Source organism: Motacilla alba, chromosome 7, assembly GCF_015832195.1.
Source record: "Motacilla alba alba isolate MOTALB_02 chromosome 7, Motacilla_alba_V1.0_pri, whole genome shotgun sequence".
In the NCBI taxonomy this organism is placed as follows: domain Eukaryota; kingdom Metazoa; phylum Chordata; class Aves; order Passeriformes; family Motacillidae; genus Motacilla; species Motacilla alba.
The window spans coordinates 28527932-28547925 of NC_052022.1; the positions used below are offsets into that span (position 1 = coordinate 28527932).

Sequence of the window (19994 nt, forward strand, 5' to 3'; positions counted from 1 at the left end):
TAATAGATGAAGCCTGAAGTAACTGAGCTTGAACACGCTAGATGTGATACCTGGTTCAGCAGGAGGTGTTATTAAACCTAAAACGTTATGCTAACAAGCTTACCAGTCAATACACTTAACAAATTCAGATGTGATTGTTAATCCTGGAGGCTTAGAATGTTTCTGAATAAGGTTACTGACCCCTTTGTAATGAGAACATTAAAAAAGCAAACAAACAAAAAAATGGGGGTCAAGGCTGATTAACTGTATTTTAACCTTGAGAACAAATACTCAAATAGCAGTTACTGCTTTCCAATACTTTCAAAATCTGCTTGAGGAAATGGCAGTAAAATATTTTGTAGCACTCTTAAGTGTGCACAGTGGAAATAGGTGACTACCAGAGAAAGCAGGTTAATAACTAGAGATTTATCCCTAGAAAGTGAAACGTGTCATTTATTCAAATAAATGTGTTCTTTCTTCTTTGCTCCTTTTTGCCAGCTTGTTTGAGGAGGAAATAATGTCATATGTGCCGCCACATGCCTTACTTCATCCCAGTTATTGCCAGTCCCCGCGAGGCTCGCCGGTGTCTTCACCGCAGAACTCTCCAGGTAAGTTGCTCAGGCAAAGCTTCTGCAGGGGCTCCATGAAACCACTTCTCATCCTTGATAGGACAAAGATCTAGAACTATTTTTGAGCAAAGTCAACAAGTCCAATTGCATGTGACTGTCAGATTTGAACCTTTGCCTTGGGCTCACAAGATGCTTTGCTGGGTGTATTGCAACTTCAGGGGTTGTGATTTTGTTCTGACTTGTTAAAAAACATACAGACTTGTTTCTTACTGATGTGAAACAATTAAGTGACTGCTCGTGCCAGCATCCTGATGCCTGGAGAATTAAAAGCGTGGATCTAATAGCTGTACATTAAAATAGCAATGTAATGGGGGCTGTGGGGCAATGAGGGACAATTTTATGTATAAAAGCCAGCTTCTTGCGCTTTAACACGAATTCAAAACGTAGCATACTGCAGCTGTCTGAATGTTCATGTCAGAATGGAAGGAAACTGATATTTCAGATTCTGAGTTGAAGATCAGAAGTAAATTATTGCAAGTATGACAAGTTCCATTTGAAAGCCATGTTGATAGATGTTGCTGTGCTTAGTTTCCTCAAGATAATAGATTAGCAAATTGGAAGTGGCTTAAGGGGATTTCGACAAATTTGATAACAAAAATATAGATAAATAGAGAACATTAAGGGTGTAAGCAACTCTAGGTAGTTCCAGACAACAAGAAATTTTTATCAGAAAAAGAACTGTGATTTTTATGGGCGTTTCCCAGTCCACAATAACAAAAAGCTTTGCTTTTTCATGGAATCAGATTAAATGCATCCATAAACATGTGGTAGCTTTTCCTGCTGTTGGACAAAGGACCTCTGTAAGATCTCTCTGAAGAAACTATCTGAAGACTTTAATGATTTTATGGCTTTCTGTGAAGCAGTGAAATACAATATTCACATTTATTAATACTTTCAGAATGTATATGGTTTAGATATAACTGTTTCCCTTTATTGAAAAGAAGGGAGTGATCTACATGTATGCATCTTACTTCCAAGTATGCATCTTACTTCCAACTGCAAACCTGGCAGTCTTTTATTAATAAAACCAGTTTTGACTTCCAGAGTTAAGATTTCTCAATCACTGGTATGTGCACCAAAGCATGCTGGATATAGCTTCATTCCAACAAAATAATTTCAAAATACATTCAGTCTTTAACATGTGATATTCTCATTTACTCACAGTAGCAGCAGATAGTAGAGAATGAACAGTGATGGGTTTAGTCTCATTCTCCCTAAAATTGTAATCTCTCTTCTGGCTCATAGAAAAATATAGAGAGACCATTGAATCTCCCTGTCAGTCTGCAAGCATGCACGTTTGTGTTGGTGTACAAATTACTTTTTTGATGAGAAATTGCAAATAGCCCATGTTTCTATGGAGGCTCTGTTTTTTCTCATCAGCCAAGCTGGCTGTGCTGCACTGCACGAGGTGGGGTGTTAAAGATCTATTGTTCAGATCAATCACAATCACTTGTACTTTCTGTTTTGGAAAAGATGAATAGTCATGAAGCTACTCTTTATATCTGCTTTAGAATATAACCTCTTTGAAAATCAAGTATGATTATCACATCACTGGTGTTTTTTAGCTCTTCCATTAACATCTTTTGTTCCCAAGGCGGAAGTAATCACTATAATTGCCCAGGAATTTCTTGGCATATGCATCTGATTTGCAGTGATGGCTTGTCATGTGCTGACAGAATATTATGATGCTGATCTCTGAACCATGAAGTAATGTGTTATCAGATTCATGTTTTGTGGTACCCTTCAAAAAAATCCAGCTTCCTTGAGGGGCTAACATTAAAGTATATTTTTGTTGCCTTTTTCTGGTGACTGCATTTTTGTACATAGTTTAACCCAAAGCAAAACAAACAAGAGAGGGAAAAGGCCAATAATTTAAAGACTTGTTTACTGTTTCTGTAAGTTTTCAGGAGATTTCAGCTGAGTGTACCTTTAGAAGCTCTTGGTGCTCTCAGTAAAAGAGGAAAACCACTATAGATGAACCAATGACCACAATCTGTTTTTTCCGGAGGGATCCTTCATGTTTCTTTTGGAGCCCTGCAGACTCCTTGATATTTACTATTCTTCCCACACTTCGCTTCAAGCCTGGAACAAGTGCCAAGTGTCTTTCTGGTTGGACAGGTCTTTTAAAGACCTGTTCAATGGCATTCAGTGTTAGTAAGCTCACTGGCTCTCTCTGATCTCTGCAGAGATAAACTCAGCAGCTCCTTCCAGCCCCCACTTCCGCAGGATGTGCTGTCGCCTTTTCCGTCAGACCCATGGGCTTTGTGGCTTCTCTCCTTCCCCGTCTCTGCCCACAGGCTGATCGGATGCACCTCCTCTCTTGTATTACCTGAAACCTTATGTTCCCATGCCTTCCCCCCCAGCAGCAACCAATGTTTTGTATTGGCTTAGCTTCATGCAGGGAGCCAAAAGCAAACTTGCATGAGGAACTGAGGTAAAAGATGGAACTCTGCAGAAAAGTGCTGCTAAATTGTTCATTTGTGCTTTCAGTGCATTACAGGTGGCTGCTAGATCCAGGGAAGTAGTTTGCAACATACCTGTACTTTAGGGCATGAAAAATTTTAAACATCATCCAAATTTCTTGTGTGGAATGTCTACACAGCCACTCAGGGAAGGAGGTTAACTGCCTCCTTGGCACCCTGCCTCACAATTGAATCGGTGGAAATCAGTTATCCAGGGAGGCAGTGGAAGTCCTAATGATGGCCAGTGTGTTTTTACTGGACTTGTACATGCAGTTGTAGGGTATGCCTTTTTTTTTTTTTTTTTTTTTTGCTGTACAGATCTCACCTCTCCTTGCTTTTAAGAAATTGACCCTCAAAACCAGTTTTTCACAATTAAATTCACTTACATGACCATCATGTATGTTTCTGCAGCCACAGATTAGAAGTTCCACAAACTTAAATTTGGTAGTCTTTCCATTCTTCCTGTATTTTGCTTCCTTGTTACTTACCCAGGGAAAAGACTTCCACTAAGGAATTTCCAAACATTTTCCTTCTTCCTCTTGGTGTAGTCAACATGGGCAATGCAGATTCCAGCCTGTTTTTGCTTTGTTTCTGAGTTGTTGTTTTCCTGATAATATTAAAACCAGGACAGAACGTTTATCATATGAGCTATTATAAAGGTTAGACATAAAGTGTACTTGAAAAACAAAAAGTGAAGTCTTTCTAGTTGCTTGTGTTGTTTTTAAAATCCATCTTTTGCATTGACCTGGATTTGCTCTTTTAAGATTTACTTTTGAAAGATGATACTATTGGAAGTGAGCAACCAAAAAGTCTTGGATGCAGAGCAGATTTGAAGATTTGCAGCTTTTACTCTTTATAAAGGTGACTAAACCAAACACATACCATGCATACCTTTTGCTATGAAGGAGTCTTTCCAGTAGCAGATGGGACATCCATCAGTTCGTGTCACACAGCTCATTCTTTGCCTGCTGCTCCCTGCAGGTACTCAGCGTGCCAATGCCCGAGCTCCAGCTCCGTACAAAAGAGACTTTGAAGCCAAGCTGAGGAACTTCTACAGGAAGTTGGAGACTAAAGGATATGGACAAGGCCCAGGGAAATTGAAGTAGGTTGAAGCATCTCATGAAACTGGATTTCTTTTCAGGCAGCTTGCCTTCCCTCACGCATCTGCAAGCTTCTTCCCATTAGAAGGAATGCAGATGTTACGGTTACCCAGGCATTTCTGGGAATATAAAACCTGTAATAAAAGACTTAATGCCAGCATGTGATTCATAGCAGAGGATACAGCAAGTTCTGAGCGCCTCTGTGCTTCCTCCAACTATGTTTTTGTACAGACAATATTACCAATACAGTGCCAAAAAGAGCTTTGGGAAGAGGCCAGCAGAACAGGAGGCATCTGAACTCTTCCATTATGATATAAACAGTTTTATTTTCTCATATCTTTTTCCACTAAAAAAAAATTAGATAGACATATCTTTTGTACATCTTTGCCTGTCTTGATACCACAGTCCTCTTTAGTAAAGAGGATTCATGCATTAAATGTTATTAAACTCTAAGGATTGCCTTAAAAAAACTGCTAATATTTTATTTTAGAACTCTGAATGGTAGAGTAATTCGAGTGAGGTCTTCCCTCCTTCATTTATTCGCTAATCATGTGATTATGTGCTGTTATATATAAGAATTGTCCTCACAAGATATTTTCAAAATTTTGTAAATTACCAAGTCTTGTGCCAGTTATCAAAGTCATAGCCATGAGGCACTAGAACATGATTTAATCATTTCCTTTATTATAAAAAAGGGGTGTTCTATTTTTTTTTTAGATTTCCTTCAGCCAGTCACTTCTCTTATTTTGCAGAAATCTGTGCAAAGCTCAGACTTCATTCATGTGAGCTTGTTACAAGTTTTGCAAAACTGAAATGGGATTAAAATGCTATTTAGACAAGTCTTAAGAGGCAAAGGTTGAGCAATGTCTGCCTAGAATATAATGAAATCATAAACAGTTAAAGCCTTATCTATGAAAGCTTTGTCCTGAATGCTTGGGCAAATAACTGGTGGGGAGTATTGGCTCCCTGTAATAATCTGTTCCATTTCTTACACCCTTTTTTCCCTGTCCTTTCTTCGCTGCCTATTTGCCATCACACTGTAGATTTTTGAGCTGTAGTTTGACATGTGAATGGAAGTTTTCTCTGGGTTGCTTTCCCTGGCAGCAACACTGACCTGTTCAAAGCAGGACCCAGCACAGCTCCACTGCTGCCTGGGTCCTCTTGTTGCCCAGGTGCCTTCTCAGTTCCAGGCTCTCCCCTTGCATGTCCTTGGCAGGATGGCTCAGTGCAGTCACTGAGCTCTGCAGGGCCAGAGGGGCTTTGCAGGAGCTGGGGTGGGTTCAGCTGCCTTTCCTGCAAGCAGCAGCAGCTGCTGTCTGATGGGCACACACAGAAGGCAGTATTTGAATATAGAGCAAATGAAGTTTCAGGAAACTAATTAAACACATTTTTTTGGCAGAGGATAAAATGTTTAAGTAAGGAGGATTCTTTCACCTCTTATTTTACATCTTCATGACACTTCCTCATTTTCGCAATTTTTCTTTCAGAAGGTACATTGCGTATTCACATGTGATGTTTCAGTGGAGTTTTGTACAGATAATTGCCATTCCTTCTGGACATTTTGAACCATCACACAAGGATAATGTAGGGATGTGTGTTTCTGGGTTTACCAGGCTGTGATTTTCCATGGTTTTATCTTTTTCTGTGTTAAGAGACTGATTTTTACGGAAAACATGAGATCCTTGCTCACAGTTATACTCACTTAGGAGCCCAGCTTTTCAAAAGGATTTCAGATTTGATGAAAATGCCTGCTTTAAAACCTTTCTGCTTAAGACTTTAAGGAAGAACCAAGGCAGACAAAACTAAAGTACTCGTCTTTGTACAAGGGACATTTTATTGAAACATAAGGGAGAGCATTGGAGGAGAGCAGGAGCTTCCTGATCTGAATAAAATTATCCAGCAAAAACAAGTATCTCTGAAATCACCCTGGTTACTATCCTGCTGTGTAAATAGATGTTTCCAAATGTGGTTCATGTTCACAAATTGCTGTTTCAAAATAATTTTGCCCTTCAGATTAATCATCAGGAGAGATCACTTGTTAGAAGATGCCTTTAACCAGATCATGGGCTACTCAAGAAAAGACCTGCAGAGAAATAAACTCTATGTCACGTTCGTTGGGGAAGAAGGGTGAGTAGAACAGGGAAGTATTTGTGGTCTGAGAACACAGTGTTTTGCAGCTCCTCTCTCACCAAACTTGTTGTCTAGAGTGAAAAGGGGAAGGACTGTGGTCAGAGAATGCCACATACACAAGCCCAGAACATACAGCTGTTCAAGATGGCTTCTGAAGCATTTTGCAATGTAACATATCCTGCCCTTACAGAAGTCATGTGAAATCTTATGTGAATTTTCCCAGTAGTTGGTGTGTGTTTCAGAATGTTGCTGGGAAAGCAAATTAAAAACCAAACAACTTTCTTGTGTTATTCATATTTCTTTTCTCTCAGTGCTGTTGTGTCTCCAGGGCTTACCAAGAGACAGCTGCCGTTTGTTGGAGGGAGTGTGCTTTCAGAGTAGGCTATGGGCTCAGTCCTTAATTTAGCCCCTGTCTGAGGCACTGGGAGCAGAAAGCCCTCAATGCTACAGGAGGTGCTCACTGCCTCTTCAGGCCAGGGCCTGCATCACAATTAAAAGCAACTGGGCTGTTGCCAGTTGTTAAAAAAACCCAAATATTCCCCATGCTTCAAAGTCACATTCAGAGAATGCTCAGTCTGTGTCTAATGAAAGTCTAATGTGTTACAGGTTGTGAGATGTGCTTTGCAAAGCAAGATATGGTGATTTCCTTTGCAAGTAAAACTGAAACAATGTACTATTTGCTGCTTTTGTCTCTTGGTTTATGCCCCCTTTGGCAGGTCTTAAAGCCCACTTGTCTGTTGCTGAAACGGTTCATGAATATGTTTATAAACATTCAAAGTTTTATTCCATGATATTTAGAAAACTGCAGCACAGCTCTTGGAATGCTGTAGTGTGGGCTAGTGCCATGCAATGTGTGAGTCTTTAAAATGCAAAGTTGTAATAGAAACATCTCCTACAAGATTAGATAAAATTAGTATGTCTTTGAAAACCTCTAAATCCTACTGTTTGTTTAAAGTTCACCCTGAAGCACTTAGTGTTAATAAAGATCCAGTGAAGTCTTAAAATAAAGAATGTTTACTGCTGAGAGCCAAGTGTGGACTTGTTCATATAAATAATATCACCATGCTGTCTGAGGAAAAACTTAGAACTGGAATGGCAAGGCTGGTGCACAATGAGATTATGCTGTATTGACAAAGGAGGGTGGGGATGCAGGAGCAAGGCCTGTTTTACACAGCCCCTACCAGCCTTTACTTTCACACCTACAGCCTCAAATCAGATTTAAAAATGAAAAGGAAATTCTTTAAATCATACATGAGATAGAGATTGATCCAGATACACCATTTCCTTTCATCAGACGTCAGACTTTTGCATTTCACCACTCAGCAACATGAGGAGTGACCTGGAAATGGGGGTGACGCCTCCTGTCCCCATTATATCCAGCTTTACATGAGACTCTAGCCTTAATGGAAAAGAATCAGTTAATTAGGAGCAAAGACAAATTAAAATGACGTCAGTCCTTTATTTACACATCTGTATTTTTAATGAAGAAAGGATGTGTGCAAACAGTATTGTTTCATCAGAGATGGTGCAAGGATATGTATCACATCCAACTCCTCATTTGGCCGGGTGAAGAAAGACAGGTCAGGGTGGAGGGGAGGAGGAATACTGAAAGTTAATTGTTTCCTATTTGCTCCTCCTTTTTTAAGAGTGTGAGTAGGAGTTTGCTTTTGCATTTCTTTTCCTCTTGTAAAGAGATATAAGTCATAAAGTAATGGGTAAGGAAATACTTACATAATACAACGTTTTAGTAACTCTTGATTTATTAATATATAAAATAGTAAGTGGGGCAACTCAGACATGGTTATTGCTGTTCAAGTGATTTCTGTCATAAGTCTCATAATGTGTATCTTCCTCAAATCTTCAGTTTCTATACTCATCAATTGTGATGCTCATTTAATGGTTTTTATACACTCATTCATTTTGGTAATAAATTACAAAAATTGAGATAGAAAAAATATGGTTCCTTGTTTTTCCTGAGTTCTTTGAACTACTGGGAGAAGCTGCTTTGCATTTAAGAGTGGTAAATCTGAAGTATTAATGGTGCTTCCTAGGAGACATGAATCATGTTGCCAACAACATATTACTCTCCTGAATATCCAAATGCCCCACAGTTGCAGCTGTTGTGTGGTTGCATACCTCTTGTATGAAGTTTTCTCAGGCTTGTGCCAAGCCTTTAATTGTCGGATAAATCTGACTGGCAGTGCAGGACTCTCATGATTGATTTATTTAACATGACTCACAGTAACTGCATCCAGAGGGAGCTGTATGAAGTGGCTGATAGTAAAGCACACAGTTTCCTTTCTGTCTCAGGATTTCTTAGTGTGTCTGATTGTCCCAGAAGTTTGCAAGAGTCTTGCAGATGACCCTTTACTTGATCCTGATTAGGATCCAACAGTTGTCCATGATTTTGATTTGATTTTTTTTTCTCTAATTTGTTGATGGAATCTACCCCTTCTTGCCAGGGTAAGGATCTGTTTCAGTACTTCACTGCTGAAGCTTAACAGCAGTGAAATGCTTCCAAGCGACTGAAGGGAAAATGCTTTTTCTTCAGCTGAGGAAAGAGGGTTTGTCCTCAGCTTGATAATGGCACCTAGCCTTTACTTTCCTGACAACTTCATCCTCAAAAACAACTCTCATTTGTGGTTGTCTTCTGTAAAAGTTTATGAGCCAAAACACATTTGTAGCAGGAGTTCTTTGTGAAAGAAAGTTTTCAGTCCTGTGAAAGTACCACACCTTCTCTGTGTTACTTCTGTCTGTGCATTGTCTTAGTACTTGAGTCAGATATTAAATCTTTTATCTATAAAAGATGTATCTTTCTTTTTGATAGGATTATAATATTCTCTGCTCCCTTCTCTGGAAAACTCCTAGTTTTCTGTTTTCCAACTCTAATAGAGCATTAATATCATACCTAACTCATTTCACTGGTGACCTGCAGAGTAATGTCACAATTCAGTCTCAGTGCATTGTCAGCAATGAGTTTGTTTATCATTCAGGAAGAAGGGGTTATTTAGATTCATTAGTACTGGAATCTTGAAATAGGGAAAAAAAGTAGAAAACAACAAATAAAAAAACCCGACAAAGGAAGTGCACTCTCCAAAAGACATTTAAATGCACTCAAGTTTGGAAGACAGACAAGAAAATTTAGAAATATAAATCACTGAAGTAATCTCAGATTATATTGCTAGGGAAAACACAAATATTATCCCTCCAATTGTCCTATGGTTGCAGTCTGCAAAGACAAAATATGACCATTGTTTATTTTCATTGTTAATTTGTCAGATGCAGATAAGTCTGATTTTGGCTCTTTACATGATTTTCCTCCTCCCCACCCCGGCCACCCCCAATTATTTGGTTATATTCCTGTGGCAGAGAGGCCACTGCAGCAGGAGCCAAAGCTTTTTTCTGAGTGCAGCCCACATGGAGAACTTCATTCCAGTTCTCCAAGCCATTCCATTTTAGAATGGTCCCTTGAGAGTTCCACATACTTTGGCATTAGGCAATCTGCACGGATAAGGGTTTTGGTTAAAATCTTATAAAATTTTAATCAAAATACAGTGTAAGGAATGTAGATTAAAAAAAAAAAAAGGTTTCTTACTTCATAGTAATGTCAGGTTTTTCTTTAAAGGTTGGACTACAGTGGACCATCAAGAGAGTTTTTTTTCCTGGTGTCCAGGGAGCTCTTCAATCCATATTATGGTTTGTTTGAATATTCAGCCAACGATACCTACACAGTACAAATAAGTCCCATGTCTGCTTTTGTAGACAATCACCATGAGTGGTAAGAATTCTTCTATTTTGTTTTTCAGATATATTTTCTGTTATTCCCAGTTGCAGAACAACTGCTCAAATCTGCTCAGACATGTAAAACAGAATCTGATCTTTTTAACCAGCAGCAAAATAATTCCATTTCTTTGGACTTCCCTGATTTTGGTTTCTCTTGTGGTTTTTAAATGATCTTATTTCTCAAAAGGTCAGCAAAATTATGATTTGGAACATGTATCATGGGATTGTCTCACAACACAACTCCCTGCATTTCTTGTACATTAGTAGTCATTTCATGAAAGCAAAATTAACCTCTTGTACATTAGAAACAAACAAGAAAAATAACAACACATTGACTTTCTGTCAGCTGAGGAGATGAAGGGAGGTTTCAGGCACGTATTACTGTATGTAATTTGTTTGAGTGTTCCTAAAGAGTACAGAGATCTCCTCAGTGGAAAAACCCCAACACACCAATAGGAAAGAAATCTGTGGTGATATCTTAATTGGGGTAGGGGGCAGACAGCTGATCACACAGCTTTGAAACAGTCTGTACATTCACCCATGCTTCTGAAACAGTTATCGAGGATTTTTGCATAATCCTATTTTTACAATTATAAGTCAGTTTAAATCACCCTCAGTTGATTTAAGCCATGGCATCACCATAAATCTGTAAAGCTGTGCTGTGACTATTAACAGAGAATTCTGCTGTGTAAGTAGTTGGATTACATTAATAGTGGAATGACAACTGCTCATCTCTGTAGGACAGATATGCACTGAGTTCTTATTTTTTGAAGGCCAGTTATAAAGAATGAGTATCAGGGGGGAATCTCATTACTAATTTTACAACGAAAAGAAAATTAACTGGTTGGTAGTTCAGTTAGGTGAAGCAAACCTGCCTGTTGAACTGCAGTACTTCAAGTCTCTGTGGGAAAGGCAGAACAGCCTGGCATAGAGGTGAGAGAAAGCCTTTATGTGCTGTGCAGCTTCTGCCAACGTTTTTCATTCATCCCTGGCTTCTGCAGTGCTGGACCAGAGACCTGGGGAATGAAGGAGGCATGACCCCTGTCTCTTTCAGAGAGTGCTGGTTTTGTACAGCCCCAGGGGGAATTCAGAAAATGCAGCTGTGACAAGCACTTTATGCATGGAAAGGGGAAGGCTCTGCATGTCACATCCTCATCTTGCAAACATTGTACAAGCAGGTATAATAAAGCCCTGATTTTTTCCAAGAAAAATGTTGTTAAGGATACATAAACAGAAAGTTCAAAAAATATTTACTTTGAAAACAAACACTAGACTTTAATCTAGTTCTAGAATTGTGGAAGAGCTTTCACAATGGATCTTGATTCTCATGGGAATATTTGCAAAGACCCTCCTTTTTCAAGGTTGCTGCCATTTGATCTCAGCCCTGGCAAACTTCCACCTTACACACCCAACAAAATGAAGACAATAAGGGAAGAAAGAGGTGAGAGGAGGAGATTTAGATCCTGTTGACATAGGGCTGGAGAGGACTGCAATACATAAAAAACTTTCTGGCACTGTTTGTGAAAATATACATAGAACTCCTTAACCACAGTCAGAAGAGGGAGCAAGGAGCCCCTGTAAGTAGGAAAGACAGGCAGCATGAGCTGTCAGCCAGGGAAAGAGTAGAAGAACCTTTGGCCCCTCTATAATATGAAAACAAGTTAATCCTGTAGGGGTGTGAAATAAAAATAGACAGTGGCTATCATTTTGGGAGATAATGCATTTATAAAGTGGCTGCTCTGGAGGGGCTGATTGGGTTAAATATGGATTTGACATTTTTGAGCAGTTGTAACTTAGGTATCTGAGGGATTTTCCACACCCTGCAGTCTTGTTTTTTTTTTACTTTTTTTTTTTCCCTGTGCCTTACTGAGAATGTTGAAGAAACCCAAGAAATAAACAAAAATACCACAATTTAGACATAGCTGTCTGATTTAATAATGCTATTTGGAAATGCATGCAAGTTTTGATGACAGAGCAGTGTACCAACCACAAAGTTTCTGTATCACGACTGTAACTCTTTCTCTTCCAGGTTCAGGTTTAGTGGTCGAATTCTTGGTCTTGCTCTGATACATCAGTATTTGCTGGATGCCTTTTTTACAAGACCCTTTTATAAAGCCCTCCTCCGAATGTGAGTAGAATTGTTCTGTCTCTTGTTTGGTTCCTTCCCCATCAAAGATGCCATTTTGTGTATGGATTATTTATGATGCTGTATTGACAAAGGAGACAGGCCATTATTTCTAATTTATTAAACTGATTTCAGTCCATGAATTTTTTTGAAAAATTTCCTTGTTTCCACCACCTCAGAATGTTGTTTATGATCAGTATGAGAACCTTGTGCTTTGTATTAGCCCTGTTACCAGCTTTCTTCTACAAAATGTTAGACTTGAAGATGTACAATGCGGTGCTGTGGGCTTATTCCAGATATTAATAGAGTTCTTATTCTTTTGTCATGTAGTGACTCACAGGATAGGATATGAATCACTTCACAGAACTGAGACTGCACCATGCATTCTCAGAGATAGTCTGATTGTTGGCAATCTCCATTTTGAGGAGCTGTACTTTGATGGAGTTCAGACTTAGTTTCCAGAACTACTGCTTCTGTTCTGGCTGAAACAATGAGAGCTGTGCTTGCTCAGCATGTCGGGAGCCTAAGACCAAATGAGCTTAAGGTGCTTTACTTTTTATTTGAAAGCTGGTTTTGAGAAGTCTGGAAGCACTTTTATCCTTATAAAAAGGGGAAAAAGTAGTGGGGAGTAATTAATCCATTCCTACTGCCCATACATTTTTAAAACACCTAAATGCTAGCTAGAAGCATCATTTTAGTGAGAAGGATGAGGTAAGGGAAAGTATGGTAAGTATGTGTAAGCTGGAAATCTAACCAGTTCAACAAATGATGGAGATGAGGCAGTGTAGCTACATAAACAAAAAGGACACTGCTTGCTTGTTTAAAAAATCTTAAAATTTATTTTATTATTTGAATTCTTTGTCTCTTCAATCTGTGTATTTTCATAATTCCTAAATGTGCTTCTCAGGAAACATGAGGCAGACTCACCATTAAGAAGCAATGTGTCTTCAAATTAAATTCTGGCGTTTTGTATATTTACAGAGTTATTTTGTATTATACAGTAACTGCTGTTACCAGGCAAATAAACAGAGATTTGAAGTTGTCCTCTTTATTAATGTTTCTCTTGGCTCCCATTCACAGTCTGTTTTGACTGAGTTTAGTTACTGAGCACAGGCTGCTGCCATCATCTGTATTTCTTCTTTCTTCTGTCAGACTCTGTGACCTGAGTGACCTGGAATATCTGGATGAAGAGTTTCACCAGAGTTTGCAGTGGATGAAAGACAATGACATACACGATATCCTAGATCTCACGTTTACTGTAAATGAAGAAGTTTTTGGGCAGGTGTGCAAGTTTCTTCATTTCCTTGGTGCATTCTACTGCTAGATAAACATTTATTTGGACAGAAGAGCGAGTGTCTCTCCATGCAGCTTTGAACTTGTATTAAAAAAATTCCTGCTGGTGAAACCAATGTTGAAATGTGAGGAGGAATTAATATTTGTAACAGATCAAACATGTTTTTCTGGTTAAGGAGATTTTCTGGAGAGTATCCGAAATATCAGACTTTAGGATTGCTTTGCTAGAGGTAGTTTACCTAAATTTAATTGCAGCAAAGTTGCCGTTCAAAGGTATTACAACACCTTTGTTAAGGTATTACTCAGAAAACTTCAATGATTTAGTCACTGTAAAGATTGGTTCTTCTTCTCAACTTATTCTTAAATCTAATTATGAAGGTTCTTCAGACTAAATGGAATTTAAAATATTATTTAAAAAAAATAATTTTTTGTATGTTCTCTTACTTCATGTATTCCAGTTTGCTAGTCAGGCTTGGTTAGTGATTTTGAGGAACTACTTCAGCTTAAAATTTTAAATTATTACAATTCCTTCTTTTGTCTTTATAATAACTGTGTTGTAACATTTTTTGTCCTAAGATCACAGAACGGGAACTAAAACCAGGAGGTGCCAATATCCCAGTCACTGAAAAGAACAAGAAAGAATACATAGAGAGAATGGTGAAATGGAGAATTGAGAGAGGAGTTGTACAACAAACAGAAAGTCTAGTTCGTGGTTTTTATGAGGTAAAAAGCCCCAAAATTCAATTTACTTTCTTTCTCCTTCCAAAATATTTTTCTCCTTGTATACATTTCCAAAATATGGGGTCCCAAATATAATCAGAAGTGCCCTTGCAGATATTGGAAGAGGAAGGGAGCGTAAAAAATTTTTTTTCAGTAATTTATAGAAAGACCATGGTTATGTATCTACTTTACACTGGACAATACTCTCAATCACTGTATGATTAGCACTGAATCCTTGCTCTGTTTCTGCACTGGGTCTCTGAGACTTGTTTGTTTAAAAAAACGAAACCTGAATTCTGAATTACCTGAAATGATACCTGGTAAATACCTTAGTAGAAGATTTTATGGGGAGGCATGAATCAGTACATGAAGAAATGCTGCTATGCATTTTATTTCCTTTCACAGGTGGTTGATGCAAGACTGGTGTCTGTGTTTGATGCCAGAGAACTGGAACTGGTTATAGCTGGAACAGCAGAAATTGACTTGAGTGATTGGAGAAATAATACAGAGTACAGAGGAGGTAACTTGAATTTTGACTTGTTCAGTGAGAGTGTCAAGGGCTCTGGATCTGCCTGGTTTTCAAGACAGTAAAGAACCATCCCATGAGATACATTTGTAGTAACTTTTGAGCTTCTCTGGTTAAGTTAGTGTTAGGAGAAGGTACTTTTTCCTTTTTAGTTTTCTTCCTTGCATCCCCTTGCAGCTTTTCCCTGGCTGTTCTTGCTGAGACAGCATGGCAGAATGAGCTTCTCCACAGAAAGTGCCACGTTCAGCTGCACACTGGGAGGTAGCTCCCAGACCTGGGAGAGAAATGGAAATAGTAGCCATTCTTAGTTGGATATTCCTCTTTTTTTTGCACACTCAAAGTTGACAGGAAATTAGAAGCAATCACAGTGGCTGCAAGCTGGTAGTTGAAATAATTTGAGAACAACAGAAGATTTGGGAACTGTGAGATACTGTGAAAAAGATAATTGCAGCATTATTTGTAGCTTTGGATAGATAAATAGCACAGTATTGGAATATTTCAAGAATTTGCATTCCTTTTAGTGACTGATTAATAGAAGAAATGATTGCACAAGGAATCTCAATTCTTTTTGTCTTAGTACATTCATTCTCTGCCTTTAGGATTTCTAAACATTTTAGGAGTATTTCTCTCTCACCTTCTGCCACTTGATGCAATTGGATAAAGAATATGGCATTATTGTGACTAGGGCCAAACTAGGAAAAGCTTATTAACTATTCCCTCAACCATTTTCATAGCACTGAAAGTATAAAGGCTCTTCTTGTTTTAACAGGTTATCATGACAATCACATTGTAATTCGGTGGTTCTGGGCTGCTGTGGAAAGGTTCAACAATGAGCAACGTCTAAGACTTTTACAGGTAAGAAATCAGCTGATCTGTTTAAAAATAATTAAACTTTGATGCTAAAATAGCCCCATTCTGGTTTAGGACACCCAGAAATTATGGTGATGTTTGCTAGTGGGAATAGCCTGAGTCAGAGGTTAAATGTAATAATTTCAAGTGACAGAAGCTCACAGCTATTTTTATAGATTTCTAAGTTTAGAAGTACATTTAAGATACAATGGCTGATGTCAATAATCCTTTACTATTGTTTGATTAAAAGTACATTAAGACTCCTAAAGATAGAAAAGGAAAACTCTGTAATTGGTTATGTCATTAGGTAGAAATTTTAATAGTATTTATACAGCATAGGAAGGAGAAAGCTTAGATGAAAGTTCAAGGCTTCAAATTAGAAAATAATGATGCAAACCTTCAAGTCAGTCCAATTCCATTTTCACTAAACCTGCAGGTTCCAGTCATCCTGCTGCTGAAGGACAAAATATCTCAACAGAAGAATATTTATACATGTGGGTTTACTATTGAGTTAAATTTTTACAGTTCAGGTTCCATCCATCCTATCTGTAAAGACACAGACAAACCTCCACTGCAAACCATGCCACGGTATTGATCTAATATGAAATCTGCTGGTTTTAAAAATTCAGACTTTTTATCTGATCGCTGAATTATGAAGAATTTTCTTTTTTGAATCTGTTTAAGTATTTTTTAAAAGCCTTTAAAAAGGCAGCGTGGAACATCTCATTTGATGGAGAGACAGAAATGTCCACTTGTATGTTCCTGTCACATCTGTTAGGCAGAAGTTTTTATAATATCCAGGTCATTACAAATTAAGTTGTCTCTGATCTGTCAAAAGCTATTTTTGATCTATTCATGACAGGTTGTAAATAAAACTGCTCACCAGTCAATATTGCAGCAAATGTCAGTGGGCATATCTAACCTTCAGAATTTTGTCCTTTTCTTACAGTAGTTAATTTTGGTTTATAAAGCAAAGGAAATCCACATAGCTAGAAAGGCATAACACAAAGCCACCAGATATTACTATGTTTTCCATTAGTTCCTTTTAATGCAGGAAACAGCAGCAAAAACTCACTTAGGCTTAAGTCTGAGTAGCTGGATACTGATAGTGTATTATTCTACAATGTTTATGCAACAGAAAACCTTTGGAGGAAATTAATCTGATAAGTTGCCTCTTCTAGAACCCAGCCCGGAAACATTCTGTTTGCCCTTAGCCTCCATGTAAAGCAGCATTTATTGCTTGCGCCTCAGGAATTTCCTTGCTTTGCAAATGCTTTTCCAAAAGTGTCTGGGCTGTGGTGGGTGTGCTGCTGTGAGTGTCCCCCCAGCCCCTGTGTGCAGGCGTGTGCTGACGGGTGTTTGTGCTGCCAGTTTGTCACAGGCACGTCCAGCATTCCCTACGAAGGCTTTGCCTCTCTCCGGGGCAGCAACGGGCCCAGGCGCTTCTGCGTGGAGAAGTGGGGGAAGATCACTGCTCTTCCAAGGTACAGCTCTGGGGGCTCTAATGCCAGCGTGGCTTCACTCTCTGGGGTAACAGATCGGCTGTTTGACAAACATTTACAAGCTTTCACTGAATATGCAAATACACCTTCCCTTACATGCAAACTTCCTTCCCCGTTGTTGCAGTGTCTGATGCATCCATTTTGGTTTGAACTCAGTTTTGTTCTCTTAAGCTGGACAAGGCAGTGTAACTGTGGCTGACATCCAGATTGTAGTGTTTTTCTCATGGAAAATTATCTTACAATGATAACTACTTCTGACTTTCTGTATTACATTTGATTAAATGTGCAAGTATTTACTTATTGAACATGCAGTTCACAAGTTAGGAGCAAAAATTAATATGAATTACAATGAAATAGCTCTTGTGACTATGTCTGACTGAAAGCTACTATTATATTTTTTTGCATCAGACACAGGCTTTATGGTATAGTTTAGTGATACAATTTTTATGCTTGGTCTGATGTCGAGTGTTAACAAATACTGAAGAGGTAAGTTGAGAGTTCAGAATAGGTGGGAGGGAATCATTTCATTTGAGAAGCAGCAAAAAGGACATGAAAAAGTGAGGATTTCAAAGAGAACAAGTAAGATCAATTGAAACAGGTGAGGAGGGTAAAGGAACAGTAAGAGAGTCCAAGATATGAAAGCAGGACTTGAATTGTACAAGCCCTTGCAATTTATATTGGGTAGGGCAGGTTTAGAGGAGTAGGATCAAAAGATTAAAAAAAACTTTCCATTTTTTGGAGCAGAAAAAATAGTTCTCTTCAAAGGTCCATGGTAACAATGCCAGGACTAGATTAATAGTGAATGATGAAAAACCACCTTCAGCTTGGTTTCTTCATTGACAAAACATGACAGGTTATTGTCTTTACTGTGATGAGACCAATAGCTGGGAGATTTCTTTCACCCAGTTCTGTGATTCTGCAGCCTCTAGAATGGATTGGGAGTGGTTAGACACAGATTAGTGTGTGGAGTGTGGGCAGCCTAACTCTCCTTAATGAGACCTCAGCTTTAGTATGCTGTGTCCAGCCTCTGGAGATGGCTTTGGGCTGGGCTGATCCATGGAGGCAGCTCAACCCTAATCATAAACCCACTCCTCATAAACAAGATGCCTCAGGAATAACTTGCATTCAGAGTCTCATCTTCGACACAGGGTGGCTTTCAGAGACACTCAGAGTCTCTCTGATGTAGGTTTTTCCTCCAGCGCAAGGTCAGAGGCAGAAGTGTCTCTTGGGTTGGCTGCTGCCATCAGAACTGCATGGAGAAGGTCATGGACAGAGAAGTGGTGCTGTGAAATCCAAAGGCACAGCAGGTGGCCTTTAAACAGAGCCATCTTTCCTGTTTACAGCACAAATGACCAGACAACTGAGGATTAAAGGAATCCAAATCCTGAAAATTGCTATTTCATATCAAATGTCATCTGGGGACCTTGTAATATTTTGTAGCCCAATCAGTCTCCTTTGTAGTTTGATTATAATTGGCCTATGGACTAGCTTTGACTCTGTTTAAAAAGCTGTGACTTTTAAAAAATTAATTTCTGACTTCAAAATTCAAGGTTTTCTTGGGGTTTTTTGTGAGTTTCAGTAAGAAAAGAGGTTGCATGATTTTTTCCATATATTCTCTGAAGCTGAAATTCCTGGTGCTTGCAAGCAGAGCTTGGAAAAGGTCAGGACCTGCCAGAACAGGATGTTCAGAATTTCCTCTGGAAAGGTTATGCAGAGCCCTGGTTGTGATAAATTGCAGAATAAAACTGCTTCCAAAAGTGCAATACGGAGAAACATGTTGAGAGTCTTTGCTATCATAGGCTGTTCAACAAGTGTAGGGGAAATGCCAGCTCCTCACATTGAAGAGATTGTATCATTCGTTGAAATTTCACTTACCTCACCTTCCCTTGGTTAGCAAACGTTTGAATTTTGTCTCTCAGGATCGTTTTTACCATACAAATGTGAGAATTAAAACAAAAACAACTGTATGCGACAAACACCTGCAGTCATCATGAGCAAGCAGTTCCTGGTATTCACACATGGTAAACCTTGATCTCATAAAAAATGAAACCTTTTCCATATTAGTGCTGAAATGGGTTAAGCCCCAAGCCAAAAGCACGGTTTGCATTTTTACATGTGTAGTTCTTGGGTGCAGTGCAGCTTCAGCCTGGGTCTCAGCAGCCTCTGAGACTCCCTGGGCAAACACCGGGTACTGCTGCCTTGGAGGTAACACATCACTAACTACAACCCCGAGTAGCAGCTTTCAAGAGGTTTCCAAACAAGCCCAGCATGTGTAAACACATCGCTGGATCTGCTGGGAACGCTGCCCTAGGACTCTGTGACTCTTACTGATTCTCTGATAACTAAAGCTTTTATGTTAAGGCACCATCACTCGCTCCTAGCAGTGTTGTACTTTGCAAATTGCCCTCTTAGCAGGAGTGCCTGTGAAATTTGATCGTGCTCGGTGCTCGGGTGGCAAAAGTGAGGATTTAACAGGTCAGTGGACTTTGTTTCTTCCTCTCTTTCTAAAAACATTACTGCAGTGCTGAAAACACAAAAGAATACCCATCCCCATCTCTTCTTCCTGGTCTGAGACGCAAAGGGCAGCTAGGATAGTCACTTAGGTATGTGACTGTGGCCTGAGCAGCTGTGAATGTAAACACAAAAGTTTTCACTAGATGTTTGCCTAGTTCCCACTGTTCTGACTGCTGTGTAATCAGCTCTGCTGAATCCAAGTAGTGAGATTTCTGTGAGGCACATGTCAGGTTGCCCAGCTTGTGTTGCTGTCTTTGACACTAACACGAGGTAGGATGTAAAATGCCCTGGAAAGATTCATTATTATGGGTCTAGCTTAACTGTTGCTACCCCAATGCCACTTCTACTTCCTTCTTTTGTGCTGTATTGCAGATTAGACTAA

The 19994-nt window shown here is 39.0% G+C and overlaps 1 protein-coding gene across 3 annotated transcripts in view; it reads left to right on the top strand.

The window, feature by feature from the left end:
* Positions 1-19994, top strand: part of HECW2 (HECT, C2 and WW domain containing E3 ubiquitin protein ligase 2) — a 150057-nt gene that overhangs the window by 118680 nt on the left and 11383 nt on the right. For all 3 annotated transcript variants that reach the window (XM_038142492.1, XM_038142493.1, XM_038142494.1), the window contains 10 exons: positions 478-587; positions 4052-4172; positions 6184-6297; positions 9926-10078; positions 12113-12211; positions 13361-13490; positions 14078-14224; positions 14627-14741; positions 15517-15602; positions 16968-17080. In XM_038142492.1, coding sequence (XP_037998420.1) covers positions 478-587; positions 4052-4172; positions 6184-6297; positions 9926-10078; positions 12113-12211; positions 13361-13490; positions 14078-14224; positions 14627-14741; positions 15517-15602; positions 16968-17080 — 1188 coding nt within the window. The remainder of the gene's footprint in view (positions 1-477; positions 588-4051; positions 4173-6183; positions 6298-9925; positions 10079-12112; positions 12212-13360; positions 13491-14077; positions 14225-14626; positions 14742-15516; positions 15603-16967; positions 17081-19994) is intronic.